The 12,875-nt window shown below is 42.0% G+C and overlaps 2 protein-coding genes across 3 annotated transcripts in view; both read left to right on the top strand.

The window, feature by feature from the left end:
* Positions 1-12,875, top strand: part of rabgap1l (RAB GTPase activating protein 1-like) — a 117,642-nt gene that overhangs the window by 40,456 nt on the left and 64,311 nt on the right. The window lies entirely within an intron of this gene.
* Positions 1,413-11,903, top strand: gpr52 (G protein-coupled receptor 52). The gene has a single exon (XM_054788524.1). It carries the CDS (start codon positions 5,878-5,880, stop codon positions 6,991-6,993), a length of 1,116 nt encoding a protein of 371 aa, XP_054644499.1. The 5' UTR covers positions 1,413-5,877; the 3' UTR covers positions 6,994-11,903.

Raw genomic sequence — 12,875 nt, 5'->3', positions numbered from 1 at the left:
AGCCTGAGTGGTCAGACAGGTCTTCACCACCATTTGATGTGAGATTAAATGGAAAATGATCGATGGTGATTTCAGCAAGCAGCTTGTCTTTGACCTTAAGCTCTTCCTTCTCTAGTCCACTTCATGTACTATACAGTATATACGCAGTATACTTTGTACTGGAGATGCAAGTAATGGAATATAATTATTTTGTTTTGTGACAGTATGGCATACAGTTTATGAATATCTTGCTCATTGTGATGATAACAGAATTTTTTTGACATTCTTCCCCTTTGACTGTATGATTGGTACTTCAAAACTTTAAGGCATCGATGATATTGCACATAATAGACTACTCATACTCATGTTTGACTGTATGTTTGTAAGGCTTTATAGTAGAGAAGAGTGTCTAAGAGTGATGTTGTGCTGGTGCACGGTTCAATTGTGGCAACCACTTAATGTAAATCAGTCTCCACCTTTTGTTTCCTAGTGGCCCTGCTGGCTCAGTTTGGTAGTGGAATGAATAATTAACAGTGGCCTTCTGGTCATGTTTTTCATCAGTGTCCACCTCCAAAGGTGAAAAGCACAGTGCTCAGCTCTCCATTGACAAGCTCCTTACAACATGACAGCTGTTCCATTTGTATCTGACTGACCAAATTATTCAAAATAGGTGAAAAACCTAATCCAATCTTAGAACGAGGTGTCCGCTAACGTTGGCGCATAGGTAAAAGGTAATATTTAATCATCAGATGTTGGTTGTCTATAAAGTGGAACCTCGGTTTCCATACACCTCAGTTTTCATATGATTCAGTTTTTGTCAAACATTTTTGCCACAATTTTTCCTAGGTTTTCGTACATGTCTCGGTTGTCGTACAATATTGCACGTAACAAACTAGTCCATTTGCCCTGTACTGTATCGTTCCGTGAAATTGAGTGCACTAACAAAGCACCGACACTACACTTTGCTGACTCAGTTTAGGTGCATTTTGTTATTATGACTGCTAAATGACCCGCCATGGGGCCAAAAATTTTTGTGAGTGATAGCAATTTGATAAACAAAGTGAGAAACACCAATTAAATTAATCTCGCCAGGATGTGTGGAAAGTCTGTATCAGCAAAAAGTAGGGGTGTCCCGATAAAACCTTTTCAAATCCAATACGATACCGATATTGTAACCTTGAATATCGGCTGATATCGATCCGATTATAGCACGAAACATACGTACATTCCTGATCAAAATTGTAAGACCAGTTGAAACATTGCAAGAATTTACATTTGCATTGTTGGACCTTAAGGAGGTTCAAAGTAGAGCTGTTTGTCAGCTGATCAAAACTTTAAGACCATAGCTCAAGAAAACCCTGAACCCCCCCCCCCCCCCCCCCCCCCCCCCCCCCCCAAAATAGAAAAAAATGTTGAAAAAAGGACTCTGGAATGATCAGCTGCGACATTATTGTTAATCACCTCAAAAATTGGTTTGGGCATGCTTGATGCCAGTGTTTCCAGGAGGCTAGTGGGAATGTTGCTCCAGGTGGTGAATATGGCTTCACCGGGGGCATCCACTGTCACTTGCTATTTATCCCCAAAAGTTTTCAGTTGGGTTTAGATCAAAGGAACACGCAGGATGGTCCAAAATGTGAGGTTATTCCTCTGGAACAAGTCCTTTGTCAGGTGGGCTTTGTCAACTGCTGTGCTGTCCTGTTGGAAAAGCCAGTCATCACCACACAGACGAGGTCCTTCAGTCATGAGGGATGCCCCCTGCAACATCTCCACCTAGCCATTTGACGCCCGTTTGACGCCCCTGCACAACCTGAAGCTCCACTGAAGGAGAAAGCACTCCAGATCATAATGGCGCCCTCTACTGTGCTGTATGGAAAACATCTCGGGTGGGATCTCCTTGTCATTCCAGTAATGTTGGAAGCCATCAGGACCGTCAAGCTTCCATTTAAAACTTTCTTTCACCTTTCAATGTCCCATGTTTGGTGCTCTTGTGCAAATTCCAAACAGGCAGATTTGTGGTGTTGAAGGAGACGACGCCTTTGAAGATGTTTTTTGTTCTTAAAACCTTTCTCTCGCAGACGAAGTCTGTTGGTTATTGGAGTGCACTCGGCATCAGTAACAACCTTCATTCCACTGAGGATGCTCCCGTATCCTGACAGACAGCCAATCGGATCCTTCGGCTCAGTGCCAGTGAAATTTTTTGGGGTCTACCACTTGACTTTATTGTTCTGTAACCCTCAGGATCTTTTAAGAAGTTTAAAATGACTGTCCATCCATCCATCCATCTTCTACCGCTCATCCGAGATCGGGTCGCAGGGGTAACAGCCGAAGCAGGGAGGGCCAGATTTTCCTCTCCCCGGCCACTTCGTCCAGCTCCTCCCGGCGGATCCCGAGGCATTCCCAGGCCAGTTGGGAAATAGTCTCTCCAACGTGTCCTGGGTCTTCCACGAGGCCTTATACCGTTCGGACTTGCCCTAACACCTCCCCAGAGAGGCGTCCGGGAGGCATCCCGACCAGATGCCCAAGCCACCTCATCTGGCTCCTGTCAATGTGGAGGAGTAGCGGTTCTACTCCGAGTCTCTCCCGGATGACAGTGCATCTCACCTTATCCCGAAGGGAGAGCCCAGCCGCCCTACGGAGAAAACTCATTTCGACCGCTTGTACCCGCGATCTTGTCCTTTCGGTCATTACCCAAAGCTCATGACCATAGGTGAGGGTAGGAACGTAGATCGACCGGTAAATTGAGAGCTTTGCCTTTGGCTTAGCTCTCTCTTCACCACAACAGACCGATGTAGAGTCCGCATCACTGCACCAATGCCGCACCAATCTGCTTATCGATCTCGCGTTCCATCCTTCCCTCACTCGTGAACAAGACCCCAAGGTACTTAAAGTCCTCCACTTGGCTAAATGACTGTCTTACTGCATCAAACCTTAGCAGCAATGGTGCTCTGCAAGAGGCCTTGCTTATGCAGCTTAGCAATCCGACCACGTGCAAAGAGAGAATGCTTTTTCTGCCTGTGCTATGAAGAGATCATGACAGTGTGAATACCTGATAGAAAATGACTTTGATTCCACATTTTTTTTATTTTGCCTTGCTACTTTGTCAACATGTTATCACACACTATTATTGTGATCACGTGGGCTCCATCCGGCCACTGCTGGATAGATGCGTTGGGGCAGAGCTTGGAATCGACTGCTTGTACGGGAGTGCCAATATCAGAGATTTTAGTTGCAGGGTGATATAATCCGGTCTAATTGCTGATTTTGCTGATATTGGTCCGATATCAATATTGGATCGGGACACCGCTAATAATAAGTTCCATCGATTTGCCATTAATAATTATTTAGCATTGTTTTCTGCATGTAAAACTGTAATTATTGTCTATCAAATGTATTTTTTATTAATATTCGTGGGTGTCTGGAATGAATAACTTGGATTTACGTTATTTCCTTTTTGTTTTGGTACATTCCAGTTTCATTGGACCTTTTGAAACAAATTAATAAGGAAAACTGTGGGTTTGAATCTCTGCTTGGCATCTCTGTGTGGAGTTTGTATGTTCTCCCCCGTGTGTGAGTTTTCCAAAAACATGCATGTTAGGTTAATTGGCGACTCTAAGGTTAATAATTATTTGTCTGTATGTGCCCTGCGATTGACTGCCGACCAGTCCAGGGTGTACCCCGCCTCTCGCCCGAAGTCAGCTGGGATAGGCTCCAGCCTACCCCCGCGACCCTAATGAAGATAAGCGGCATAGAAAATAGATGGATGGATTATCACAAAGGAATAAAAATAAGTAGGAAACATTTCATGAAAGTAGAAAAAAGACGAGTCATGGGTTTGTAGTTAAGCCATTGAGATATATGTGTAAGAAATGTATGTGAGGAAAAAGCTATATAGTCCATCGTGACAGAATAATGACTTGGAGCCTCAGGTGGAGCTGGAAGGAGAGGAGTCAAACAGTAAGCAAGACGCTGAGAGAGAGCTAGGGAGAGGGAGGGTTCCTGAGTGTGTGTGTGTGGAGAGAGAGAGAGAGAGAGAGAGAGAGAGAGAGAGAAAGAGAGAGAGCAATTGAGTATGTGAGCTAGAGAGATTGCGAGGAGAGGGAGGGAAGTGTAAGCCAGTCACAGCATCTCTCCGTACTGCACCAGGGCTGAGGGACTCTTCGTCCCATTGTGTCCCTCACTGCAGAATTAGCACAGTTCCATCTGCGTAGTCATCTTTTTTAAATTTTTTTTTATTGCTTTTTACTTGCTGCTTTTTGGTCCATCTCTGTCTTTGTGCCCGCACCAAAGGATTTACTCATTAGGAAAACGGGTTGTCCTGTGTTACGGAATTACAGGGGACATTTTGCAAAGGACAGTGGAATTCTGACTGGGACTCGGCTTTTTATGTATACTAGGGTGGATTTCTCTTTTGTTGCGCAGCAAGTGTTTTTTTTTTTTTCTCTGAGCGACAGACATACTGAGAGAGGAGTTCGGGGAAGGCTCTACAGGACCCCATGCCGTTATGCCTGTCCAACTAAACAGAATGCATGCTTAAAAAGACAGAAGCGGTTGTCACGCTAAGCATCGGAAGGCAATGACTCCCCGTCCTGCTTGCTTCAGAATACCAACACGAGAATGCAAGTAAGGAGTATGAGATTGAAAAAAGTAGTTTGCTGACTGTCCCCACATCCTCTCTCCAAGTGTGTGCCACAGGATTGCTGAGGAGTCCAAGTGAGTGGAGCGCTGAGTTATTCAGCTGGCCTCTCATAGCTCCTGGAGAGTCCTTTCTCCTGCCTCCATGGGAGTCTGACATTTCATGCCTTCATCAGCCACTACGACTGTTGCATTTTTTTCTTCTCAAAGTCCAGAACTTTGATAGCTGAATTTGCATGCTTGGATTTATATTTGAAATAACATTTTTGCAGCACTCATGCAGGAAAAAAAAAAACTTGTACTTTCAATGTGCTTTTTTAATAATGTTGGTTTCTGCACATGGATGCCTTGGAAATACACACCAACCCCGTGTGTGTTGAGAGAACTGTGACATTATCTCCTGTGGAGAGATCCCCGTGTTTTTTTTAGCCTGTGTCTGTGTTTTGACTCTCACAATAGTTAGGCATACATGGGCTCCAGACACTGACAAGAGGACCACCAAAATAAGGGAAGCATACAGTTGAATTATAAACACAGTAACCCCAGTACATCAAATCCTGGATTTTACTGAAGATGGGCTTGAGGAATTGATGTCATTTTTCTTGCAACCCGAGGGGGTTGTAGTAAATGTAGACATTTTAAACATAACTCCACTCAGTAAATTTGATCTCATCACTCGTTCTGAAATGGGAGCCAATATGTTGCATACAGAATCTTTTCTGGGAATCTGTGAAGCATTCTGTTTAATACACTAAGCTCTTCATCAGGTTTCTTTCCTTGCAACCGCCGCTTTCATCTGTGTCTTCGCGGAAACGGCTTATTCCCTCAGCCTCTTGGTGGCAACCCTTTTGAAACTGGAAGATAAAGGCCACAGGCTGGCAAGCAGAGCAGCATGGAACCTCACCTCTAGGACGGATGCTCACTTCAGCTATAATTCGGCTCTGCTTCATGTTTATTGAAGGAATATGTTTTTTCCCCTCACTACTCTTAACTGTAACTTCCCTCTTCTACAAAGCATGCTGTCCAAATGGAAAAGAGCCTCATCCTACCCATCCAAAAACAGATGGCAGGTTAATGATTTTTCTCCTGTCAGTGTTCTCTTGAATGTGACTCATCAATGTGAAAGAGAGCAAGAGAGCGTGTTAAGTTGTATTAACTGAAGCCGGCCACAGGGACCCAGGGAGGAGTAAGCAATCTGAAGTTCTGTGCTGTTGCCTCATTGGAGTTCTAAAACAACCCTGGACCACTAGTTTGAAACCCAGAACGATGAATTTATCTGACGTAACGACGGACCCAGTGCTTGCAGAAAACAGCAGCCTTGGCGATGTCTTTTCTGGGGCCTCCAACCACTCCTGTCCCCTAGGATGGGGGCTGAAAGAAGGTTTGGAGGCTTGCATCCTGGAGACTGCCGTTGTTGTACTGCTGACAGTGCTCATTATTGCTGGCAACTTGACGGTGATTTTTGTATTTCACTGTGCCCCGCTGCTGCATCACTACACCACCAGCTACTTCATCCAGACCATGGCCTATGCTGACCTTCTGGTAGGTCTCAGCTGCCTGGTACCCACCCTGTCTTTGCTCCACTACCCAGCAAGTGTCCAGGAGCCCATCACATGTCAGGTCTTCAGCTATGTCATCTCTGTTCTCAAAAGTGTCTCAATGGCGTGTTTGGCCTGTATCAGTGTGGACCGCTATCTGGCTATAACTAAACCACTATCTTACAACCAACTGGTAACACCATGCCGGCTACGAAGCTGCATTACCCTCATATGGGTTTACTCTAGCCTGGTCTTCTTACCCTCTTTTTTTGGGTGGGGCAAGCCTGGCTATCACGGGGACATTTTTGAGTGGTGTGCACAGTCGTGGCCCACTTCTGCCCTCTTTACAGGCTTTGTGGTGTGCTTACTCTATGCACCTGCTGCACTTGTAGTCTGTTTTACCTACTATCACATATTTCGTATTTGCCAGCAGCACAACAGGGAGATCAGTGAACGACGGGCACGTTTTCCTAGCCAAGAGATGGAAGCTGTTGAAGGAGGTGCTGATGGACAGCAAGGAGGACATGGACCAGATCGGCGTTATGCGATGGTGCTATTCCGCATCACAAGTGTTTTCTATATGCTCTGGCTGCCCTACATCATCTACTTTGTGTTAGAGAGCTCCCATGTCTTGGATAGCCCTGCTCTCTCCTTCATTACCACTTGGCTAGCCATTAGCAACAGTTTTTGCAACTGTGTCATCTACAGCCTGTCCAACAGTGTGTTCCGCTTGGGCATGCGTAGGCTCTCACAGACAATTTGCTCCTTCAGCCACTGTGCCGCTGATGACAGGGACTTTGGGAAGCCAAAACCAAGAAAAAGGGCAAACTCATGCTCCATCTAAATATATGACTTAAGATATAGAAGCATACAGTTCATACAACGTCAGTAAATTCAAAGAATAAAAAAAGACTAAATAATTTCTGTCAGTACTTTGTGGTAACAACTGTGTCATTCCCTTGGCCACAGCCCGCAGTGCTTTACTGAATGTTGAGATCATTAAGTGTGATTTATTTAGAGTATTAATGAGAGATAGTCAGCCTGTGACTGCATTCACTCTTTGCATTACAACCTAGTGGTGATGGTGATGATTCCCCTGCAGAAGATTCAAACACGTTTACCAAAATGACATTTTAATCTGCCAAAACTTCTGCTCCACAAATATGTGTCACGGTTGCAAATGGCTATTGATTAAAAATATACGTTGATGGCATATTGCTGTTTTTTAGGAAGTCAATCCTTTCTGCTCAACAATGAAATGTGAAACTGTGAACCAAATATGAGTAATTAAAAGAGGTTACTAGTTTTACTCTAAATCTCTACGACTGTACTTCAAACAGGTCTCTTGAAACCGTTACAGTAAAGTACAATTATCTAATTAATTTTTTATGTTGTCTGTGTGGCAAAAAAAAAAAACTTTAATGGAAAAACATTTTACATGTTTTGGTATATTTATTATCCTCCTGTCCCTCATATTAAGTTATTGAAAAAGCTCTTTTTTATCGCATTAGGGTTATGTAGAACTGTATATTACCCTTTAGCAAGACCCTTCTCCAGCACTGGTTCGTTTTCTACATCGAACTTGAAGGCATAAACACGATTGTCTCTTTCCTTGGTTTTTTGAGGAGGCCATCACACAGATTCACTGGGGAAATGTATTGCTTTTTACCTGCAAGATATTTTATAGCAGGATAAGCAGCATAGAAGCTGGATGGATGGATATTTTATAGCATGCTCATGTGTCATAAATGCATAGAAATATCCTCAAATTCATTCAAAAAGTCAGTCTTGGGAATTTGATAAATAACATTTATTGTTTATTATTTTTGGTTTGTTCTCACAGTAACATTGATAATAACAAGTCATTCCATTTTCATTTACTTTAAGTCATCATGTTGAGGAATATGATTATGTAAGTATCTGAACACAGTCTAGTAGTGGCAGTCCCTCAGAGAGTTTGACATCTACTGGATGGCATAGTGGTAATTCTAAAAGGTCCACCACCTTGCTTCGCTCTCACATAATTTACTATTAACATTAATTGCACCATCTGCTGGTAGTTACCAATCAATGCAGGCCTATAACCTTAAATAGTTTCTGTGTTTTCTAAATTCAATTTGAATTCCCAGACTCCTGTGCTGTATGTTTTGCCCTTCCAACTACTGCTCTTCAAGTAGACTGTAGTGCAATTCCTCATCATTTATGGCAGAAGACGATGATTACTATTGCTGTATTGCTACAGTTCTTGTTGTCATTCAAAAGAATGCACATTGAGAACAATTCACTTTATGAATATGAAGTGTAATGCTCCCCATGTTTTGGTTTAGCTGTCTTGGTTATTCAGATGTCTTGCATAAATCAGTCAGATGAAATGGCTCGCTAATATTGTGACTTGTCACAATTGTCACGATTGTCCTGAGAAGCAGTTTTTAAGTCTGGTGAGGGGTGACCCGCTCATGACGAATAACTACTCACCAGTGACTCCACTAAACTTTCCACTCTGTTCAAAGTAAGTCAATATTGTTAACAATATACTGACTGACTAGTTAGCTGCAGTTCTTGAAATGATCCCAGCAGGCCAGCAATTCAGTAGTGAGAATCTTTTTCTTTTTCTGGTAATTTCCATTGATGACAATTGGTCTAACTGACTGATGTCAACATTGTATCTGTAAATTAATAAAGTTAGTCTAGGTTTTGTGAACTCCCTTCTGCAGTATATCCAAAAACATGGCTCGTATGAGAAAACAGAGTAGGTTAACACAGAATAGCTGTGCTAAATACTAGAGGTCTGTTCTATTGATAGAATGCTCTGTTAACAGGAAATAGTACTGTGGGGTAGATGCAATTTATGGGGCCTGACTTTGTGTAACAATATGGTAACAACACAGAAACAGTAGTCCTAAAAATTGATAGCTTGATTGTTACCATGTAGTGTACATTTTTGAATGTGATTGTCCAAGTAAATTTGACAGTATTTGGTCAAAAATTGCACAATTTATTATTCTTTTGGCGTGCTTTTTAGATACCGGTAGATGGTCATGTGACTTTGTATGTCGGCTCACAGTTTCAAACCTCCAAGGGCATCGAATGCATAATGTAGACTTAATTAAGTCAGTCTCTGTATTCCCAAAACCAAAACTGGAGTGGTAGGAATTCAAACTGTTCATGTTTAAACCAAATGTTTTAATTTCAAGTGCAGTAAGAAAAAATGGATGATTTGACTGTTACATTTATTTAATGAAATAATATGTACGTCTTTACACAATATTCTGTACATGAGTATACTGTAAAGTGGCTGTGTTTCAAACCTGTTGTAAAATAATATATAATGTATTGTGTTAAATTGATAGGGTTCTGATGTTTTGATTATAGAGGGCCATGTGTTGATAGCACATCTATTTTTTTATTTCCAAAATTTTGACAAAGGTTTTGTTGTTACCAACCAAATAAAGGTGACGATAACAAGAACTTCACATGTGATATTTCTCAACTCAGGCGCATATTTGTGTGTAATATATATATATACTGTATGTGTGTATACTGTATGTGTGTATATATATACACTCCTGATCAAAATCTTAAGACCAGTTGAAAAATTGCTCGAATTTGCATTTTGCACATTTGGATCTTAATGAGGTTTTAAGTACAGCTGCAATATGAAACAAGAAGGGGGGAGTGAGACAAAAAAACATTTTGATAGAGTAATTTATTAAAAACAACAATTAAACTGAAATAGGCTGTTTATCAGCTGAACAAAAGTTTAAGACCACAGGCTATAAAAGCCAAAATCTGCTCAAAATGTTCATTTTCTGTCAGGCATTCACACTGTCATGCCTTCCTGATGGCTAAAGCTAAGAAGCTTTCTCTTTTTGAACATGGTCGGATTGTCGAGCTGCATAAGCAAGGCCTCTCGCAGCGTGCCATTGCTGCAGAGTTTGGGTGCAGTAAATCAGTCATTCAAAATTGTTTGAAAGATCCTGAGCATTATGAAACAAAAAAGTCAAGTGGTAGACCCAAAAAAATCAAATCTGCGCTGAGCCGAGGATCCGATTGGCTGTCCATCAAGACACAGGGCGGTCTTCCACCCACATAAAGGCCCTTACTCGTGCCGACTGCAGCGCAATAACCATCAGATGGCATCTGCGGGCAAAGGGTTTTAAAAACAAATTCAAAGACCTCGACTCCTTCAACGTCACAAAACTGCCCATTTAAACTTTGCCAGGGAGCATCAAAATGGGACATTGAAAGGGGGAAAAAAGTTTTATTTTCTGATGAGGAAAAAATGTAACCTTGACGGTCCAGATGGCTTCCAACGTTACTGGCATGACAAGGAGAGCCCACCTGAGAGGTTTTCTACCCGGCACAGTGGAGGGGGGTCCATCATGATCCATTGACATTCATGATGATTTTTCATTCAGTGGAACACTGGACCTTCAGGTGGTGCAGGGTCGTCAAACGGATGCAGATGTTGCAGGGGGCATCCCTCATGACTGAGGGCCGTCGTCTGTGTGGTAACAGCTGGGTTTTTCAACAGGACAGTAAATATTAGCTGTATAGTATAGTGACAACTATACATTAATAAAAAAAATACAGTATACTGTATATGAACAGTAATGTGTAGATTATTTGAAGCTGTGTTTGTTATCGAGTCTGGCAGTAGCGGGAAGGACCTGTGGTACCTGCCCTTCACACATTTGGGGTAAAGTAGTCGCTGAAATAGCTACTGAGTGTTGTTGTTCTGCACTGGGTGGGAGTTGCCCATCATAGATGATAGCTTTTCTGCCATCCTCGTCTCCCTGTATTGCACTACCTGCACTGAATGCAGGGGACCCCAGGCCACGGCTGACCTTTCTTATCAGTCTGTCTAGGTTTCCCCTCTCAGCTGCACCTTTTCTGTTGCCCCAAAAGACCACTCCCTGAAAGATGGCCGATACCACTATGGAGTCATAAAATGTTTTCAGGAGTGCCCTTGCACACCAGAGGACCAGCTCCAGTATTTTGTCACAGGGCCGCGAGCTATCTGTGGCGGTGTGTAAGAGAAGGGTGGTGTGGGGGGGGTTAGGTGACAACATCATCCGATTTGCATAATTGGCCATGACGCGTGTGCAGGAAGTTTTTATGAACGCCGTGGGCACTGTACCTGTCAACATTTGTTATTTGGAAAACACCACCACCACAGACGAGTCCCACTGTAATGTGTTTATGGTGAACAGGTAGTATTGAGCAAGGACACTAGATTTGAATAGGACTGTCAACTCGGCATCTACTTCCGTAGTATGCCCTGTGCGTGTGTGGCCGCCATGATGGTGAGCAGAATCCCGAAACATGATTGAATGGAAACACTGCATTGTAGACATGTCCTCGGCACACTGCTCAGCCATCAATTTCTCTAATAGACGGTCCAAAGGACCAGATTTGTCATTTTTCAAGTTCCCAAAAAACAAAGACAGGTATCTGTCATAAAAATGTTGTAGATTTATAACACTGGTTGCTGTAAATAAACAGGACAGTAGACAAGACTCACAAAGGGTATATTGTGTGGGACTCCCACACAATGTAGCCTAAAGCTAATTTGTATCTCTGGGTGATTCGTTGAATTCATGACAAGTCAGTGATAATGATGATTTAGTCTATAGTCTATCAAATGTTTTAACAATACCATTACTGAAATAAATGTAGCATTGTGTAAATACTACCAGTTAGTTATCCATTTCATGTAAGTATTATTATTTTGTATGTTGATTGATAAGCGTTGGTAACACTGTTAGGAAGGAAAAAAGTAAAATAAAGAAGGAACAAGTTTATTTCATACTGCTTTATTGACATCTTCATGTAGGTCATATTTCTGCAGTATAGTGGATTTTTACACATTTATATACAGTGTATACATATTCATTGTGTTCAGTAAACAACATTCATCCATTTCATCAAAGTGTACGCACAGCGTATACATTTATTTTACACTCAGCTCAGCGCTAGTGATTGTTACAACATTGTACAACGTTGTCCGCCTCGCCCTGCCCACCTCTCTTGCCCACCATCATGGAGGACTTTCTGCTCCATGGCTTACTACACGCTGTTCCATTCATTTACGGCTTAGTCGATAGTCCTATTCAATTGTAGTGTCCTTGATATTGAGTATCAGACTCTGAAAGTGATGTATGGAATTATTGACCACTCTGGGATTCTGAACTTAAAGACATCAGACGGTCTCATCAGCTTTATTTGTGGACTTTGCAAAAAACGGCAAACCAGCACAACTGGACGCAGAAGTGACACTTTCAAAATAAAATGTTTCAAAATAAGAGTCTCCACATGAATATGGAGAATTCTTATCAGTTAGTGACAAATCTATCTGTGGTGGTCCAAATTTATTTGTGGCGGGCTGCCACAGAAAAATTAATGTATTGGAAAGATTACCCTGCATTGATCTGGAGGTAGTTTGGCTGACCTGACCTGACAAACATTGGCGTTGTGAGTTAGTCCATAATCCAGATCCATAATCCAGTGCAACCGATAAAAAGTGAAAATAAGAAAAAAATAAGAAATATTAACACATTTTTAAGTGAAAATTACCTAACACTTAGTAATAGGCATCTCCATCTCCATCTTAAATGCAAAAAAGGGCTTTCCAAATACAAGATAAACAGACTAGATATTAAGAAAAAAATACTTAAAACAAGTGAAATTATCTGTCTATGCAGCTAGTTAATTTTACTTGATAAA

The sequence above is a fragment of the Dunckerocampus dactyliophorus genome, chromosome 10 (assembly GCF_027744805.1).
Source record: "Dunckerocampus dactyliophorus isolate RoL2022-P2 chromosome 10, RoL_Ddac_1.1, whole genome shotgun sequence".
Classification (NCBI taxonomy): domain Eukaryota; kingdom Metazoa; phylum Chordata; class Actinopteri; order Syngnathiformes; family Syngnathidae; genus Dunckerocampus; species Dunckerocampus dactyliophorus.
Note: the sequence above shows the minus strand (reverse complement) of the source record. Positions and strands in the feature narration are given on the sequence as shown.